We start from the raw sequence: 19,880 nt of genomic DNA, 5'->3' as shown, positions 1-19,880 counted from the left end.
ATAATGTTGAAAGAAGCCTAGAAGCAAGGGGCTGGGCATAAAGAATAAAGTCTGTCACTGCTCTTGACTTGCTCTACCAGCTTGGTTTTCTCAGGATTTTAGCTGCTTGGCTTGACAGGGGAATTCATGCGACTCTTTTTGATGCTTTTGTTTGTCCAATGCTTTTAGATTTATAGATGATGTTGAGCTCTGACAATGGGAACCCAGCCTCCTGAACTGGAATGCTCTTAGCTTCTAAAAAATCTGCTTTCTTCCATCAAAATCATAAATACCATGATGTTGCTTCTGTCAAATCTCTTTATTGCACAGCCATGTGGGGAAGAGATTACATTTTCTTTTTCTCAGCCAGCACGATAAACTTTTGATATGGAGTTGTGAGGAGAGGTAAAGATGCCATTAAGAGAAGGGAAGACAAATGGAAAATTGGGGTGCTGTCTAGAAACACATTCACTTTGCTATATCTGTGTCATCCAGCTTAAGAACTGCATTCACTTTAAAAAAAAAAAAAGAAAAGAAAAAAACCAAACCTGAGCATACTCTTCAATAGCAGTCCATCTCCCTAAACACTTTTGTAAGCTGCAGCACTGAAAAACATAACCATCTACTATTTTTAACCAGTTGGTCAAAATTTAAAAAAAAAAAAAAATTCATAGGCTCTGCAAAATCTTATATAACAGTACCAAAACTTCGAAACTCTATTTTGGCTGTCAGCTCAATGTGTTGAACCACCCAGGCTTTCTGAGCTCCTCTTTGAGTGGTTGCAATCACCTATGGATATTGAGAATTACAGGAATACCAGATATGTTACTCAGAACTAAGCCTAGATGTTCACTCATAGGGGCTGACAGACCATGTGAATTTGCAGGAGTTATTGGGTCTCTGGATAAATGTTCCTGATACATTATCACTTCTGATTTAAAGCACTTTCTGTATGGGAAAACAGAGGAGGAGGCAAGTTCTCCCTGGCACCTTTCTATCGTTATTAAGAAACCAGAGAAAGAATTTATGAAAGTACATAGTAACACTAGTACCTACAAAATGTGATTTGAGGGCATAAATGGAACCCTAAAATGACATTGCTAAAAAAACCAAACCAAACCAACCCCACCATAAAGCAACTTCATGGTTTTATAGAAATTGTATTCACTGATATCTTTGAATTCCTCTCTTTAAGTGTGGCAGAAGAAAAATTAGCAAAATGGTGTGTGGTACTAAAAGAGATAATTCTGTAATACTAGAAAAATAATCCCTTACCAGTACTAAGCCCTATTGCAGATGATCTGTAGCAAAACTGTATGAAGCTTTCATAGGACTTTTCAATCTAAAACAAAAATGGAAAATAAGTCAGTACAGTGTAGTCCCTTTATAATGGTCTAAAAGTAATCTGCCTCTATCTCTAACACAAAAAAAAACCTTCTGAAAAATGTAACATTAAATTTCATATATTTGCTATAAAAATACAGCATCACTTCACATAATGAGTTGAAATTCTGTTATCTGGATGAATCATCATCCTCCAAAGCTGTTCCTAAGCAGCATTCTGTTTTTGGAAGTGCTTGGAAACAGGGTGCTGTAACCAAGCTGGCCTGGGCAATTGCTGCCTGGTCAGGACAAACACTTCCTTAGCACAGCTGAGCAAAGGGGAGCTTGGGCAGGAATTATGAGGATGCAGGGAGGGTTAAGCCAAGTTAAGAACTTCCAGACTGACAGAAAAAAAAAAAAAGATTATGACAAGACTGAGTCTGAGGAGATTCATTTCAAGAGAGAGGGTTCTGCGGGTGATGTTTGGTAAAGTGATAAAGACAAGGAAATATGTTTTGCAATTCCTCACCTCTGTCACAAGTCCTCTTCTCAGCAATTCTCAGGTACACAGGGAAAAGTGAGAACAGATGCAAAGGAAGATGTAAAGTATTTTTCCTCTAAGACTTACAAGCAGATTACTATTTCCACCCTTTTTTTGTTTTGCATCCCTCAGACTTCCCAGCCCACAAAGAACCAAGCATCCAGATGGAAAGATGACATTACTTGGTATTCACTGTTAATTCTATCACCCTTAGTCACATATTTGTTTGCTTATTCTAAGAGCAATGAAGTGGTTGGTTACACACTGTCATACTCCACTGAAAAAAAAGCCCTATGAAGATTCAAACTGTAGTTTCTGAAGTCATTGAAAAGTATCAGTGAATGAAACAAAGGGGTTTCATTTTTTTCAGTTCACTTTGACATGGCAGCAGCTTATCATACTACAATTGTGCATAAAACTAAACTACTCCTTTAGTTTCAGTAGAAGGAAAATGTTTTAGTTTTGGTTTTTTACTTTCTTGGGGTTTTTTTACCTATATATTTTATCGTGTCATGTAATTTGTATTTGTTTTTCTGCTATTTAGAATAAGTCAATAAGTGCAAGTCTCCTCATTTTTTTATAATTCCCTCTTCTCTTTTTCAAAGCATACCCTGGCTTCTGAGACATTGTAAAGTGTTGCCATAGCAATCTTTGAGGAGTGCTAAGCCTTTGCAGTCACAGGACAAGACAGCAGTGGGGTAATTATCAAGAAAAAATAAACCCCTTGGAGACTTTATTCAAGCCTCTGTATTATAGGACTGGGTTATTTCAGCCAAGAGGGAGGAAAAAGTGGGAGATTTCAATGCATTTGATGTGTGAACTGGAATGTAACTCTCAGGATGTGGCACGTAATGTACTCATAATAAATAGGAGAAGAGGAATGGGGGACACAGCTTCTAGGAAAAGAAGATTTTGAGATCATCGGGGCTGCTTTAATGATGGTCTGCAACAAAAGGGTCAAAAACAGTAATCTGCTTGTAAGTCTAAGAGTAGGAATAGTCTGCAACCTGCCAAGGAAGTACCCTCACACAAGAAAAAGACAACCTCATTTGCTGCAGGAGCAGGAACCAATAGATCATATCCTGGCCCATTTGGGCCCCTAAACATGAAACTTTTGCAGTTAGTCTAAGTTTTGCTTGTTTGTATGCAGTCTTTCTTTAGTAACCAAGTTAATTCACATTGTGACAAGATCCTTTTAGTCCTTAAGTTCACAGAATTGGACTGACAATTGTTGAAACATTTAGAAGTTAAAAGGCTTTTTTATCTGCTTGTTTCCCTGCCTGCTTTCATGTTTGGCTGCCTTTAAAATGAACGAAGTGTTGTTCAGTAATCCTTTCACTGGCATCTTAAAAGTGGCATTAACTAACAAAGTGAGACACAAATTAGAAAGGAGTGATATAAGGCAAAGCATGCAAAGCTGGTTGTGAAGCAGTCACATGCTGCTTGCCAACCCTGACAAATTTTTAGCAGTGTCTAGCTGTCTCAGGTGCTGCTTTAGGCTTAACTTGCAGCAGTATTATGCAAAGCCTTTTTTTGACAAGCTCTGTCAGATTCTACTCGTTGGAAGCTCAAAGCAAAGGAAGCCCATTCAGCACTCAGAAGTCCTTTTCTCCTCATAATAAAAACTGGTAAGTGATGCAGATAGTCTTCTCTTTGCTGCTGGCTTACACTAGAACACGTGTCAGAATTACTGTAGGAAAGAACAGCTGAAATCATGTTTGCATTAAGGGCCTGAAAAAGGATTTATTTGCTTTATTATTCATCTGGTGAGTGAAGTGGCATCCAAAAGTTAACCAACAAAACAGCCTGGTTATTCTGACTACAGTCATTGCCCTTAATGTCTGTAATATTTTATCACTGTTCCAGATTCTGAAGTTGGGGACCCCTGAGTAAGACAAGCCGGATTCTGCTTGCTGTGGGTAACACAGTGGTGCTGTGAGAGGTTTGTGTTTTGTCAAATGGTGCTATTTCTTCAGTGAATATGAATGCAAATGAAGAACATTGATTTGAGCAGCATTCATGTAGACAGGACCATTCTGACCCAGAAAATACCCCTTCTCTGCCTCCACAATCATCAGCCAATCTCCTGCCCCACTGCATCACAGTTTGTGATGTAGGTGTGCTGCTATTTGCAAGGAAACAAACTTCACTGACCTTCTTTGGTCTTGTTTACAGATGCTCAATTTCTTCTAATCCCTTTGGATATTTCTCAACAGCACCATATGACCTGGTAAGGGAAAAGAGCCCGTGTTTTTCCACCAACTCACATTGAAATAGTCCTGATCACAGACAATGGGGAAACAGAGAGGGTGAAAATGCTGATAGTGGGTTGTAAAGGACCCCAGGAATGAAAGCAGGCTGGGATAAAGGATACCTCCCAAATACCTCAGATATAATGCTTTAAACACACTTTAGATATAACACCCAAGTTGCTATACGATCCTGTCACAGTACTATAAATCAACTATGCCAAGTTGATTTGATGATCTTAAAGATCTTTTCCAATCTTAATGATTCCGTGATTTACTGAGGATGGTGAGGCACTGGAACAGTTTGCCCAGAGAAGTTGTGGATGCCCAATTCCTAGAACTGTTCAAGGCCAGGTTGGATGAGGCTCAGAGCAACCTCATCTAGTAGAAGGTGTCCCTCCCCATGGCAGGGGTTGGAACGAGATGATCTTTAGGGTCCCTTCCAACCGAACCCATCTGTGATTGTATATTCCATGATTTATTACTCAGGAAGTGAGAAATCGAATCGCTATATCTCCTTTATGCTACCACATTGTTAACTTCTATTACAGACTTTAAAAAAGTTTGTGTAATGAGTTTAAAATAACTTCTGAAACATCTTGAGTTGGAGTAGGGAGTGTTCTGTCACCTCATGGGGGCTGTGGGGAGAAGGGGGTGTCTTGTCACCGCACAGGCTGTGGGGACACACAGACTTCTGTCTGCTCAGCCCTAGTGAGGCCACACCGGCAGTGCTGTGAGCAGTTCTGGGCTCCTCAGGACAAGACAAGGAGCTACTGGAGAGAGTTCAGCAGAGGCCAAAAAGATGATGAGAGGTCTGGAGCATCTCTCTTATGAGGAGAGACTTCAGGAGCTGGGCCTCTTTAGACTAGAGGAGACTGAGAGGGGATCTCATTAATGCACATAAATATCCCAAAGGCAAGTGCCAAGAGGACGGTGCCAGACTCTGGCGGTGCTCAGCGACAGGACGAGGAGCAATGGCCTTAAACTAAAACACAAGAAGTTTCACCTCAACACAAGGAAGAACTTCTTTACGTTGAGGGTGGTAGAGCCCTGGAACAGCTGCCCAGGGGGGTTGTGGAGTCTCCCTCTCTGGAGACATTCCAGACCCACCTGGACGCGTTCCTGTGTCCCCTGCTCCAGGTGACCCTGCCTTGGCAGGGAGTTGGACTGCGTGATCTCCAGAGGTCCCTTCCAACCCTGACAATTCTGTGAGGAGAGGGTGTCCGGCCGCCTCCCGGGGACCGCGGGGCGAACGCGAGGGAACCACCATCCCTCAGGGAGCGGCCGCCGCGGAGCGGCTCCGGCACCGCCCCGGGGGCGGCCGCTGGGGCGGGGCGGGAGCGGCGGTGCCGCCCTCCCTCCATCCCTCCCCGTGCCTGCTCTTCGCTGCCGTCCCGCGGAGCCCTCTGCTCTCCTGCAGCCGCCCGGGATGGTTGTGAGGAGCGGCGGGCGGGAGCCGCGGGCTACGCTGGAGCGGCGGCACATGGCAGGCGGGCGCTGAGGGAGGCGCGTCCCGGTGCGGGCTCCCGCCCGCCGGCAGCGGGGCTGGGGACTGTGCCGGCGGCCTGGGAAGGGGGAAGAGTGAGGGGTCGCACCCCGGTCCCGGGCATGGCGGAGACACTGAGCCCCTGCAGCCCACGGGGCCAGTGCCAGCCCGGCATGGGCGCCAACGCCTCGTCCGCCAACATGGACACCAACGCCTCCTCCTCGGCCGCCCCCGCGCTGATGGGCGGCAGCGCGTGGAGGGGCCGGGAGCCCTTCTCCATCTTCACCGTCCTCGTCCTGACCCTGCTGGTGCTCCTCACCGTGGCCACCTTCCTCTGGAACCTGCTGGTGCTGGCGACCATCCTGCGGGTGAAGGCCTTCCACCGGGTGCCCCACAACCTCGTGGCCTCCACGGCGGTGTCGGACGCGCTGGTGGCGGCGCTGGTGATGCCGCTGAGCCTGGTGAAGGAGCTTTCGGCCGGGCGGCGGTGGCGGCTGGGCCGGGAGCTGTGCCTCGTGTGGGTCAGCTTCGACGTGCTGTGCTGCACCGCCAGCATCTGGAACGTGACGGCCATCGCCCTGGACCGCTACTGGTCCATCACCCGCCACCTGCAGTACACGCTGCTCACCCGCCGCCGCATCTCCAACGTGATGATCGCACTCACCTGGCTGCTCTCCGCCGCCATCTCCCTCGCCCCCCTCTTCGGCTGGGGCGAGACCTACAGCCCTGAGCAGGAGCGCTGCCAGGTCAGCCAGGACCCCTCCTACACCATCGTCTCCACCGGCGGGGCTTTCTACCTGCCCCTCTGCGTGGTGCTGTTCGTCTACTGGAAGATCTACAAGGCGTCCAAGTTCCATATGGGGGGCCGCAGGAGGAACGCCGTGGTGCCCCTGCCCGAGGCTGCCCAGGTAAGGGTGGGGATGGGGAGGAAAGCCCCTGCTCTCTCCCCCAGGCACCCGTGATCCTCCGTTTCATCTGCTCCCAGCCGTCACTCCTGCGCTGGTGGTTTCGGCACAGTGAGAAGGCTGCCAGGGGTCCCGCGGGAGTTAAACTCTTTTACAGACTGGACACTGTTACAGACTGGACGTGAGCAGTAATTAGCCAGTCAAAAAGCACCGCTCTTGGAGAAGAGCTTTATTCTCATTGTTTCCTTGTGTGTCCTAAGAGTGAGAAACAGGTGCATTTACTGCCAGACGGGAGAGCCATTTAAGAATATTCTCTTTGTTCTGAATGTGCCGTTCTTTGGGGTTTTTTTCCTCTTTATTTCTTTTTACAGTGTTAGTGGGGTAAACAAAGACATAAACAGACATAAACAGATCCCTAAGTCTGGTAAGTAAGAGTAAATGCATGCATATTTTATCTACCAACACAGACTTTGTATCAGTATCTCAATACATATCTCAATACATTTTAATAAGCAAATTATGCACTTCATTGATGTGCTTGGGCTATTTTTCCTTGAATACTGCTCACTACATAGTGTTAAAGCAATGAGCAATTAATTGTTTCTGGTTTAAAATAACCTCCTGTATTAAAAACCATATCCTTCTTCTTATCTCAGAGATTGTCTGTAATCTCGCAGTGCCTTAGTGGCACTTAGTGTGGGAGGTCTCATTCATTCTGGGGACACACCTTGCTGACAGGAAAGCTGTGTCCCTTCAGAAGGGTTGGGGTTGGCTCCTTGTGTCCCGTAAGTCAGGCTCTCTGCATGATGATGCTGTCAACCATGCCATGGCACCAAAGTGCTTGGCAATACTCTATAAATTCTCCCTGCTTTCTGTCATATATTCTTACTCTCACTCCTGCCTGTGGAAAAGATTCTTTATGTTTTTGTGATTTCCTGTTGTACTTGCTAAGTCCAGTCCCTTCCCAATAGCAAAAGATGACCTGTGTGGATGTCAGAGATATCTAAAGAGGCATGGAACATTTCTGTTCAATTTGGGCTAATCCTGCAGGGCCTCACTCCTCTAACTTTGATTTCGAGTCCTGGTAGGAAACACATTATGGTCATAAATAGAACTCTGTAGGTTGTGTTCCCAGATTCTTGAGAATGTCTCCTCTAGTGGCATTCTTTTTTTTTTTCCTACGATCCTCATCCCCTAGTTTGCACCAAATTTCTGTCCAAATTGTTATAAGTATGAGGAATGTATTGCTTAGAGTTAATGTATAATCTTTCCAATTACAAAAGCCAGCTGATCAGTTGTAGTGGTTCTGCATGCTGTGTCTTTTACATACACACATACTCACACAGGACTACTTGTTTGGCATCTAAAATTCTGGGAAGCTAAATGAACTGAGGCGTTGCTGCTTGAGCCGATCTAGAGACATGTTGGTGTGTCAGTTTTGGCAGAAAAAAGTCTGGCTCCTGCTTGTCATAGTTGTGTCTGCAGAAGCCCTAGCGTGAGCCCAGCATGGGTGGCAGGTGAATGCTTTTTGCTGGTGCAGTGTCTGGGAGCTGGTTTAGGCTGTACTGACAGAAGAGCCGTGTCAGTGTGAGCTGACTCCCCATTTTGGAAGGGTTGCCAGCTGTTTGCTCCTCACCTAAAGGAAGGGCTGATGCCCAGGTGTACACGTACTCATGTAATGAACCCATGGATCAGGGGAGCTGGCATTCAGGATGCATTTCTTCTCAGTTTTCTTTCTAAGAGACTGAGACTTATTCGCTGAGTTTCATCCTGATCTTATTTAAGCTTATAAGCAGGATCCATCACATCCACAGGAAGAGTAGCAGTTTCCCAGTGAATTCTGGAGGGGAATCTTCAAACACAACATGAATGTTCCTTTGGCAAAACCCTTTTTTTTGTTTTAACCTGCAAACACAAGAATAACATTGCCAGGATATGTGGCAAACCTGGTGAGGTGATCCAGCATTGTTTTACCACATGCAGAGGTGATCAAGCTGTCAGCGTCAGCTCTGTCCTTCTCTCTGATGGGGCAAATTCTGTTCCATATCTCTTGGTTTGCCCATCAGCTCACCCTAATTTACCATTTCTTTCTCCCTTAATACCTCTCCTCCCTCCGCTTTCTTTCATCCCTTCCCTCTCTGAGAATGCTCACCTGTCATGCTCTCCCTGGCAACATTTTCCTTCTGTCACCCTTACTCTGGATTGCCCTCTGCATGTATGTCAGTTCTCACTTCAGGTGCCCTGCACTATCCGAGGAACATCAGAGGGGTTTTTGGCAGAAGAAGCCAAAGGCTGGAAGTGCTTCCCAGTCTGGAGGTGAGCAATAACAGCAGCAGTAACAGATCCCTGCTGGGAGAGGCGTCAGTGTTGCACTCAGGAAGTGGCTGTCAGGTAGCGCTGGATTGGAACTGTGCCCCATGGCTGAGGTATAACCAGCTGGTTAATTCTGGCAAGTTTAAGGAGGAAAAGGTTTGAGTTCATAGTGCTGATGGGCCAGTAGAGATGCCTTGAAGAAACAGATGCACCAAGTAGAACAGTGATGGTGAGATATATATATATATGTGTGTGTGGGTGTGTATGTATATGTATATTTATAGTTACCAAGTAACTATTTTAAGTAACTTTTTGGTTAAAATCATACTTGTGTTTTTGAAAAATGCTTTTTAAAACCTTCCAAAAAATCCAGGTGAGGGATATGGACATGAAACATCTAGGGTGCTTCTAATTTTAATGAGAGCTTGTTTCTTGCCTTCCCTTGAAACAAAAAAAAAAATGCAGAATTGGGATCCTAAATTAAGCTGAGGCTCTTATAATTGTTTGCTTGCTAGTTATGAAACTCCTTAAAAAGTGAATTCTGCAGGCAATATTGATGTGGGTGATCCTTGTAAAAAACCTAGTGACATACCGTCACTGACAGAGAACTATGCTCTGTCACACCTTCTTGACAGCAGGTAATAATTTTCTCTCTAAAGAGTCCAGTTGAAATAAATGAAACTGCTTGAAAAGCAGCAGGTACTGCTGGATAATGGCCTTTTAAATCAATGAAGTCCCTTGTAGCATAGGCTTTGCCCAGGAAAACCATGGATGACAGAATCTGAATGTCTGGATTACTTACAAGTAGCAATTGCAGAGTCAGGATTAAATTTCTATGTGAGGAGTTAAAAATAAAGTTCCATTGATGGTTGGGTGTTTTTTAGTTGTTGTTTTGTTTTTTCCTTTTTCCATCTTGAAGTACTTGTATAAAAAATGAGGCATGATCCAAACCTTACTGTTCTGTGAGAGTCCTTCCCACTTTACACAGTATCAGGCCCAGAGCTCCAGCAGTGCAATGTTATTCTTCACCTTGGCCCCTCCAACTCACAATGTGGGAGAGAAAACAGATTTTCCTTCTCTGAAGGGGTCACAGGCCTTCCATTTCTTATTTCTGCTTCTGACTGTACAAATAGAAAAGATGGGTCAGGAAATGAAGTTCAATTGTCTGGAAGAGTGGCAGCAAATGTCAGATAGAAGCAAGGTGAGGCGGGAAGCAAAGTGGAGTAGCTAGTGGTTTCCTGGCAGAAATACAGAGTTATTCCTACTTGCAGCAAAAGAAAATCCTGTGAGAGAAAGCAGGTGTTTTTCTCTCTGTCAAATGAACTGTTTGTCTTATTGATGGAGCATCCAAGAAAGTGTAGATGTTCCTATATTTTGATCCTTTCCTGTGCATTTCAATTTCTTGTATTCTTGTTCAAAGAGCAAGAAGTGCCAAAGCTGCACTGAGGTAATAATGACCTTTGCTGAATCACACTGAATTTGTGGTAGTAAGCCAGATTTGATTGAAGTTTATCTTTACTGTTGTTTTGTTATTGCAGACCTTGGAGGTGCAGGACAAACACACGGATTACCTGCCACGAAGGACCAATAATAGCAATCATTAAAGCTATAAGGAACATTTTAAATCAAGGGATTTTGTCAGAAGCTCCTTGGTAACATGTTTTCTATGACACTGCTAGGAACATAGGAATTGGGAACATACAGCTCTTGGAACATGTAGCCATTTAGTAGTAGTGATTCACTGGGGACAGACAAACAAGTGAAGGGGCATTGAACTGTAACTGCTGATCAATGTACAGAAGAATAAATTCTGAAACTAAAACCAAACTCCTTTGTGTCTGTAGAAGAATTTGTACTTGAGATCTCATTTCCTTCATTTACTCTATTATTCTCCCTGGAAAGCAGTCATCTCTGTACTTCTCAGAGCCTGTTGTCCTGGAAATAACAGATTTCATGAATGCAGAGCCTAATTCTGGCCTCAGAGTAGCAGTCCCTTCATACCAGCTATTTCCCCACTGCTCCTGACTCGTAGATCCTGGAGCAGTGCCTGGGAAGATGGAAGGAAGTCAGTGCCCAAGGCATAGTGTGCTGCTGAACACTGAGTGAGAACAGTGTTCAACAGCACAGAGATGTTCCCAGATGAGAGGTGTCCCTGCTATAACCCAAGCATCTCCATGGACTGCTTTAATTTACAGCCTGTGACCACGTTTTCCACTGCCACAGCCTGCTCATCAGCAGGCCTAAAACGAGCTTGTCCCTCATTTCATGTGGTGCAGGGATAATGGTCAGGTATTGTGGCTTATGTTAGAAATTGGAGTCATGCAAAGCCTCCAGGATTGGCACTGAGAACTGCAGATGTGGTATAGCCAGAGCTGTGTTTAGTTCAAGTAAATCACAACTGGCAGGGCTGGAAAGCAGCCACGTAATCTTTTGACCTGTGCTCTTGTTCAGACAAAGCCAAATTAAGGTGGATTACCCTGTGCCTGCATAGGGGAGGGAATCCTTCAGCACAGCTCCCCTGCCAGCACTGTGTACCCCAACAGGGCTTGCCTGCAGCAGGCTAATTTACCTTCCTTGGACTTTGCATGGGTTGCCTTGTAGAAAATATCTGTAACAACGTGGTCTTGGGGGCTAATGGCAGTAGTAAAGATAATCTTACACCAACCAGGCCAGTGAGATGAGTCAGGTCTGCAGCAAATCATATAGAGAGCAATACAAATAAAATTAAAAAAAAAAAAAAAAGAAGTGATAATGAAAGGTTGGACTTCCCCAGCTTTGCACTCTGCACCGATACATGTTTTCTGATGTGAATGGCACTTCTGATTAAATCTGTGTTTAACCTTAAAAGCCTGTTGGGCTCATTCCCTGAGGAACGAGCCCCCACAGGAGAGATGAGGTGCTGGAGGTCCTGTGGGAGGTGTGGATGGTGACTGGGCAGGGAGGGAGCACTGGTGCCTTTCCAGGGCATTGAGCACAGGAGTGCTGAGCACAGGGCCTCTCTAGAAACCCTCTGTAAATTTGGGGCCCCTTTGCAGTGGTACAAGCCAGGAGCACCTTGGCCAGGTCTGCCAAGTGCAGAGCTCCTGCTGGGGGCTGGCCCTTGGAGCAGTGCCCTGTGCTGGGAATGCCTGGGAGGCAGGTGTGGTGGAGGCTTCTACACAGCTCCCAGCTTGTCTGTTGAAGGCACAGACTGAAAGACCTCGCTGAGCAAGAATACTAGTTAACCTTTTCAAGAACATTTTGTGTATCCTTTTCAAAGGATTTCTTATGGATAATTGAAGCAAAATATCTCCAGTCTGCCACACGGTTACTTAATGGAAGGTTCCATGAGAGATGCCATTATTTTTCTTAAAGGACCTGACTACTATTTACTCTCTTATTAGTATTATTGCTGTTAATACAACATTGTTCAGAAGTCTCAGGCAAAACTAGTCAAAAAACAAACGAAAAAAGGGCTGTGACAACAGAGAAAGTAGAAATTACTTAGGAAGATAACTGCTGTCCTGTAATTTATAAAACATATCATGATCTATTTTCACTTGCTGTTTAGTATTCAGAGGCTGGATCGAACAACCAGTGAAGTTTGTAAAAACTCCTTTGACTTCAGTAGGAACTTGACCAGGCAGTAAATGCTGGCTTCATTAGGGAAAACACCTGAGGACTGTGATATTTTCTATCAAAATAAATAATTTTTTCTTAAGATATGTAATTAAGTGATAAAAGGGTTGGTGCTACTAAATTCTGCAATTGAGTCATAAGCCTTTTAAAACCTGAAGTAGCAAAAAGGCTCTGATTTGATGATGGCACACTGCAAGCTCTATCTTTTGAGCAAGAGTTGAAGGTTAAGCATAGTACCAAACTGTGCCCAACGCTATTGACAAAGTCCTTTGTATGGCTCTTCCCAAGAGGCACACCTATGTAACTATTCCTCAGGGCTGAGACGTAATCTTTCAGGGTTGCTTGTCACAAATTTGTCCTCATGTCATACATTCATCCCCTTTTGCAGAGTGTGATTAAGGATGTGCAGAGCAAATCCTTCTGCAGACAAATGGTGTGATCCTTGCTACATGAGGGGTGTCCCATTTTAATTGTCAGAACAGATGTGATTTTCATTTTCCTCCATTATTTGCCTGCACCCATAATCTGCTGCTCTTACATTCTGCAGTCATGTCTTGTGCCTGGGGGTGCAGACAGGGATATCCATCTTGAAGAGTGATTGTTTAGCCATTGCCAGTGCTTCCCTCTCTGAGTTGCCACTGTCCTGGGTTAAAGAGACAGCCACGTTCATATTAAGTAGAGGCCCTCCATCTGTTATAAAGCTTGCACAAAGGTGGCACATGTGTGTGGAATATGTAGCTAATTTAACAACAAGCCACCCTTGGAGTGATGTCAAAGTCTTGCAGTGCCTGTGGATTATCAATTAGGCAAATTTTAGAGCCTCATGTCACATCCTTAAACTGTTTCTTTTATGGCACTGTCCTCATAACTGTAGTGCCTAGAAAAACTTTAATATTGCAGATACTTTAATCTTCAGATTAAAATCACAGGGGAGTATCTTTTTCCGGTCAGACTCTAAGCACATTAATAACTTGTGCCCAGAACCTGTTTGCCACAGTCTCAGTGCATAGATGACTCTCCCATAGAGAGACAAGCAGACAAGAAATGCTGTCGGCAACCTGGAGTAGCTGAAATGTACTCCTCTCTTGTGGAACTTCTGCTGAAGCCAGAGTTTGAACTGAAGGCCAGCTGAAACGGTGCTTTTCTGGCAGTGGAGTATTTTTTGAGAGAATAAAGAATCACAGAATGGTTGGGGTTGGAATGGACCTCTGGAGATCATGTAGTCCAACCCTTCTGCTACAGCAGTTCATCTAGAGCAGGTCTAAAGGACTCTGAAGGTCATGTACAGCATGAGTCTAGTGTAGGGATAGGCAGAAGGTGCATGCCTTTGTTAGCCTGCCTTAACAACCTGATTTCCCACTAGGTATCAAGGCATCCAATAAATGAACTGAAAAAGAATCCCACAACACACATGGCATCAGTTACTTTTTATTTAGCTCCATTTGTCAGTCACACTTGGCAGCTTTTCCAACATAATGAGAAGTCTGGTTACTTTGGCACTCAGGGGCATTTTCTTTCTTTTAACATGGAAGGAATGAAGTTGAGGCCTTTTGTGGTAGGTGCACAGATGTTGTGCTGTCACTTAGTAATAATACTTCACTCAAACAAACTGTCTTGGTAAGAAACTGTGTTTGCTTTTGTTTTGAGGTGAAGGAAGCTTCGCATGAACCACAGATGGTGTTTACAGCTCGTCATGCAGCTATCACTTTCCAGACAGATGGAGAAACATGGAGAGAACAGAAAGAGAAAAAGGCAGCTCTGATGGTTGGCATCTTAATTGGAGTTTTTGTACTGTGCTGGATCCCTTTCTTCATCACAGAATTAATAAGTCCCCTCTGTTCCTGCAACATCCCACCGGTCTGGAAAAGCATCTTTCTTTGGCTTGGCTACTCAAATTCTTTCTTTAATCCTCTAATTTATACAGCATTTAACAAAAATTACAACAATGCCTTCAAGAACCTTTTTGTAAAGCAGAGATAAAAGGGGACACAGAGGAGAAAATCATTCCTCTGTTGCATAATATAGAGATTTGTTGAGGGAAACATGCCTGTGATATGTACAGGTTTCATGCACTAGAACTACTCAAGGGGATTCAGGAACAATGAGAAAGAAGATGGAAGATGTTTGGATATAAACCAACTGACAGTTTACAGTTCCCCCTTGGAAATACATATGTCCTGCTCCAGGGTTTGGCAGAGAAGATGGAAGCAGTGAATACCTCCCGTCTGCTCTTGGAATCAACATGTGCTGAGGTCTAAAGCGAAGCGCTGTGTGTGTCTGATACCATGACTGTCAAACCCAACACATCTGATCTCATCCAACCTACACGTGCCATCCTGGAGCTCTCTCATCATTAGCAAAGACAACAGTGGGAGCTGCTAATTGAGCAATACCAAAATGTTTGTGACAGGGGCAGGATGCTGCTTCATTTCTGAGATTTATTTGGAAGGGAATAAACATGATGTATTCAATCAGTCATTGAGTTGATGTGAAATTAAAATGGATGATTAAGCAGCTCAGAAACATGCCCTGATGATTGAGGGGCTGCGTGTGCTCTAGTAAGCAGTGCTTGATGGGCAGGCTTGGCTGTGTCCCCTGGAGTCCCCTGGGAGTGAAATTTTAGAGCCAAATGTAAAATTATTCAGAGCTCCCAAGGACGTGCTCTCACTCCTTGCACAGGAGGCAGATCTAGCCTGGAGTTTTCACCTGTGTTGCACCCTTACTCTGCAGGGCTCAGGCTCTCCCTGTTTTATGAAACCCAGGTGAGCTCAAGATAGACCCCCAATACCTCCAAGTGAATGGGGACTGGATGCATTATTGTTTCATGCTACCATATAAGTGAGCGTGTCTGTGTTACAAACACCAAACATGCTGTTCAGTCACCAGGTTTGCTGGCAGCAGCGTGTGGCTGCTTGGCAGTGGTAGGTGAGTGTCTGCACCGTGTCTTGCACCATAAGTCTGCTCATCACCCTCCCTGATTGAAGTCCACAATTTGTCAGCTTGCATCAACTACCTCCTGCTATAAGAAAGGTGTTGATGCCATCAGGTGTGACTCCCCAGACCCCAAAGTGACTCAAAACCAAGCCTTAAATTGTTATTCCAAGGTCCGACAAACACTCCTGTCCACCAATATATACATAAATAAATGAAGTATTTCCTTGCATACTGCAAAATCTATCTCACTCCATATTGTTCCTCTAGTGGGTTTCACTTCCTCCCCTGCCCCGAGGGGGAGAGCTGAGAGCATCTCTGAGTATTTCTTGCATGGCAGCTTTTTACTGACGGAGAGTCCTGGCACCCTCTTCCATCTCCTCCTAAAGCTTCCTTAAGTACTGTAAGGGCAAATCATCATAGCTCTTATGGAGCTGGGCAACATCACAGCTCCTTCAGAAGCTGAGGTTTAACCTTTCACACTGCCCTTCTCTGCCAGTCTTGTATTTTCTGCTGCTTAAGAAACCCTTTGGTTCAAAGCGTACCCTCGGGCAAACACAAACTGCACAGGGTGACTAAAAGTCAGGAATTTCAGCTCCAGCAACCTGCACCACTGGCATCTCCATCTCACTGCAGCACATCACACTCAGCCTCATCTCTGACAGGTACCGACCCAACGGGCATCGACACCGGTGCTGAGCATGAAACTCCTACCAAAGCCTTGGTATCCTGGCAGTCTCTCCAGGGAATGGCAGCCAGGTGTGTTTCCATAGCCAGGGACTGACATCCTGGGCAGCCACGTCAGCGAGGTATTATCGAGTAGCTCGTGTGTTCTGAAAAATAAAAGAATGATGCAGCCTTTACTTCCTTAAATTTAAAGCAGAGTCAAACTTTAAAGAGTTAACTTTAAAGGTAATCTAGTGCATCTTAAAGTGATTCATGTACCTGGTGATGTCAAATTGAGCTTAGTGTCAGGTATACTGGCAACTTAGACCCAGGCATGTTCCTGCTCTTTTCTAAACAAGTGATTTAAATAAATGCCATCAAAGCACATGTTCCTCCAGCTCCTGAAGTGAGCCTGGCTGTATCTCAGGAGCACAGTGTGTGGTGAGGTCAGGCACTGCTGTACTTCACAGCTGCAGTGCTGACAGTGTGACCTGCTGTGCCTGTAGCCACAGCCACCTGTGTGTCTTATGCTCCTGCAGATGGTGCTTCTCCTCTCAATTTCAGTGGAAATTCAGAAATTTTAATAACCTAGAATTTCAGAGTTGTTAGATAGTGGCTCAGACTTAAATGCCAATTTAAATAACTTTCCCTTGTGACTCTCAACTTGCCTTGCATATGGAATAGCTACCATTTAAACTACTGTTTGGAGGCTTAATTAAACCAGAAGGAAGACACATATGTAAGAGACTGAAAGTTACTAAAACCCACAGGCCTCATTCAGAACCATTCACAAATTTTTCATGTCAGTTGAATTTTTCATTTGAAAGAAAAGCTTTAAAATCCAAACAGATGACATGGAAAGAAAAAATGAAGAGGTCATCTTGAGCTGGTGTTAAAAAGCGTACAAACCTCCTGAAGTTTCTCATAATAGCACTTTTGCCAAATTTTAGTGCCCGTACCCCCTGTGCCTGGTAAGACAAGCCATTACTATCACACAAATCCAATGCCAACCCTGCTGCACTGAAGTTAAGGCCCATCACAGTGTGTGGCTGCAGCAGCAGCAGTGATACTCACGTTCCAACTGTCCGTGCCAGCTGACCGGAGCAACACCTGGCTCCAGTTCTGGCACAGGAGCCCTTTCAAGAAACAACAGGTTGTGAAGGTACATTTTACCATGGCATGGCAGCTGGAACTTGGGAGAACACCACAGAGCTGTGAGGTCACTGTGCAGGTCAGTGCAGCTGCACAGCTGCACAGGTATTTGCTGCAGACAGATGCAGCAGGGTGCCCTCAGCGAGAGGCAGAGCTGGGAGCAAGGCACTGACGCAGCACAACACAGCTCTCCGCCTCCTCAAGGATGAATTTAGCTTCCTTAGGAGGCGAGTTGGAGCCTCTGCAATTTTGCTGTGAGAAGTTCTGAAGATAACGAGCTGGTGCTCTGCCCGCCCCAGCATCTGTGACAGCAGCGAGCGCTACAGTGACAGCAACCAGCCGGCTTTGAATGCACCCAGAGGCGCCGAGGAGCAAGCGGGGCTTTCACTTCATTACAGTGGTTTTAGAAAGCTCTGAACAAAATCGACTTCCCGCACTGGCACTGGCTCTAGATGCAGACTGCATTTAGGAGAGCAGCAGAACATGTTCAGGGTTTAAAATCCTGGGGGTTTAATGGCATGGAATCTGAGCTTAGTGCAGGGAAAAGAAATACGTTATCTGGAGGTACGGCCGAACCTGCTGGGTGCTGCTTCCCACCCGAAGTCAGAAAAGGTGTTCCCATCCCCTGGCCTCCTGCACAGCAGGCCCAGAGCTTTACCCTCCCATTTGCGTACCAAACCCAGTGACCTGGTACAACAGGAGACTAACTGCTGGGTAGTCATCAACCCTGATTAAAAAAATTTGGAACTGTGGATAATGTTCTACGTCCCTTGGTACTTTTATTTCTGCGATTAATTACTCTCATTATTAAATCTTGCAACTTTATTTTAATTGAAAAAAGAGTAAAATAAAGCATGCAAAGGATTCCTCTTTCTGGCACTTAAGCATTAGGGTTTAGATCTGACATTATTGCTGTGCAATTATCCTTGGCTTCAGGATGGACCAAAGAAAATATTGAAAATACTACTCCCATATGAACTAAGATAAATGACACAGTATCTTGACTATCCAAATAGAAAAAAAAAAGAAAAGCAGTTTTTATAAAGGAGCATCATTTTGCAGAGCTTAGACATATGGTAATTTATTTCCCCAAGTAGAAGCTGCCAATTTGGAGTACAGCAATCATCTCTGCTTGCACACAGTGGACTACTGGTTTTAAACTTTATTCCCCAACACTGAATGTGCTCCTAGAAAACCCCACTGGAGCCCATTGCTCAGCAGAAGGGCATTGCTGCCTCCTGCAGCAAGGCTCTGAGAACCCTGCAGCAGCTGTATTGAAACGAAGGCCTAAGTTTGTTGTGCTGTTGGAGTCCAGACTGTGCAGAATTGAAAAGGCTTTGGAACATGAATGTGAACAGAAAATGCTAATAACCCTATGCTCCTGTCTCCAGGAAACCTACATCCATGCTCCAGCCTCCACAACGGAAGCTCTTTGGTAATTCATTGCTGTACCCAGGAGCTGCTGATCTTCCAGCCATTCTCCAGCCTCTGCTCCGGAGTTCACACTGGCTGCAGCCAGGGCTGTGCAGGCACTGCACGAATAAACAGGCTGGAGTTCATACATTTTTAAGATAAGACTATCCTCAGAGTATGTCACCCACCACCCAAACAAGCAGGATTTGTGTATGGCCCTGTCATGTGTCCTACTTACAAGCCCAATTTAGCAAAGCTGCTCTAAGGGGGTGGGTGCCCTAGCCAAGCACAGCTCTCCAGCTGCCTGTTTTGCATGAGTGGCAGCAGCTACACAGAGGGGGACACACCCTTTCTCTCATGCAAGTAATTTTATGTTTCTAAAGAACTTTCAGCGAAGTCTATGTCCTGTGTGGCTGGGTGTGCCCATAGTGCCTCTGGAGAGTAAAGAGTGCATCGTGCCAATTTGCCACAGAGTAGAATGCTTTTGGTGTCATACATTTCCTCCCCATCAAACACTGGTTGACTGAGGAACCTACACACTAAGGTCACGCTTCAATAAGCAGATTTTGTCATAAAATAAAGAGGAACAAGGGAAGAACCCTTATAGAAAATACTGGTTACATTTAAAGTTGCCTTCAGAGATTTTCTTTATTGACGTGAGAGGTGACTAGGTGCAGTACTCCATTAGTTGTGATATACTGTAACAAAAAGATTGTCTGGATTTTGTCAACTGTGTGTCACTGATTCCACTCTCAAAAGATGGTTTACAAGTGCACTTGAGGAACTGCATTTAAAGAGAGCTGTCACCATCTAAGGTAAGTGTATGCCTGAATTTCAGAGACTGTCTCAGCTTCTGAAACAATGGGCAGACTGACTTTCCAGCAGTTTATTCATCAGTATATCAAACTAATTACATTTATTGAAATGCAAATTAAAGCTCTGAACTGGGTCTAGCAAATAAAAAAAAAGGAAGTTTTGCTGCAAGTCCTGTAAATGTTACTTTACAAGCCTGGTAACACCAAATGAATTCAGGGCACAACCTTCCTCTTTAAACAAAGAAATTCTGAGAAACTCTTACTCCTCCATTGAAACCAGCTGAGATGGAGAATTAAGACAGATTCTCCTTGCTATTGGTTCCTCCCCTGGTTTCAGAGGAAATGGCACTCAACACATACAGCCTGTGTCAGAAGGCAAGGATCTATCCTCTTTTCATACCTCTCCAGCCTTTTTCTTCTCATTTTCACAGGAGTCTTAAGGCAAAGATAAGTGTCCATCTGCCCTGGGTTCCATCTGTTTTAGAATCA

General features: G+C 44.7%; 1 protein-coding gene and 1 long non-coding RNA gene across 4 annotated transcripts; one reads left to right on the top strand and one right to left on the bottom strand.

Moving 5' to 3' along the window:
• Positions 1 to 165: 165 nt before the first annotated feature.
• Positions 166 to 6,121, bottom strand: LOC108500200. 2 transcript variants are annotated; one of them, XR_001875785.1, is made up of 4 exons: positions 5,898 to 6,121; positions 3,998 to 4,070; positions 1,255 to 1,321; positions 166 to 491 (listed from the first exon to the last, which is right to left on the bottom strand). It is a non-coding gene; the product is annotated as an uncharacterized LOC108500200 (long non-coding RNA). The 2 variants fall into 2 exon arrangements; XR_001875784.1 differs by lacking the exon at positions 166 to 491 and adding an exon at positions 528 to 584.
• On the top strand, positions 5,421 to 14,551 carry LOC108500199 (5-hydroxytryptamine receptor 5B-like). 2 transcript variants are annotated; one of them, XM_017820871.1, is made up of 2 exons: positions 5,421 to 6,486; positions 14,062 to 14,551. In XM_017820871.1, exons 1-2 carry the CDS (start codon positions 5,701 to 5,703, stop codon positions 14,392 to 14,394), a joined length of 1,119 nt encoding a protein of 372 aa, XP_017676360.1. In that variant the 5' UTR covers positions 5,421 to 5,700; the 3' UTR covers positions 14,395 to 14,551. The 2 variants fall into 2 exon arrangements, with proteins under 2 accessions (XP_017676360.1, XP_017676361.1); XM_017820872.1 differs by lacking the exon at positions 14,062 to 14,551 and adding an exon at positions 10,335 to 11,339.
• Positions 14,552 to 19,880: the final 5,329 nt, after the last annotated feature.

The sequence above is a fragment of the Lepidothrix coronata genome, unplaced genomic scaffold, assembly GCF_001604755.1.
Source record: "Lepidothrix coronata isolate B3197 unplaced genomic scaffold, Lepidothrix_coronata-1.0 Scaffold86, whole genome shotgun sequence".
Classification (NCBI taxonomy): domain Eukaryota; kingdom Metazoa; phylum Chordata; class Aves; order Passeriformes; family Pipridae; genus Lepidothrix; species Lepidothrix coronata.
Note: the sequence above shows the minus strand (reverse complement) of the source record. Positions and strands in the feature narration are given on the sequence as shown.

What these genes read in the sequence shown, in the direction of transcription:
- LOC108500199 (XM_017820871.1), top strand. Translation starts at nt 5,701, where the DNA reads ATGGCGGAGACACTGAGCCCCTGCAGCCCACGGGGCCAGTGCCAGCCC. An exon ending in CCCTGCCCGAGGCTGCCCAG is followed by an intron (nt 6,487 to 14,061) that starts GTAAGGGTGGGG and finishes TTTTGTTTTGAG; the next exon opens with GTGAAGGAAGCTTCGCATGA.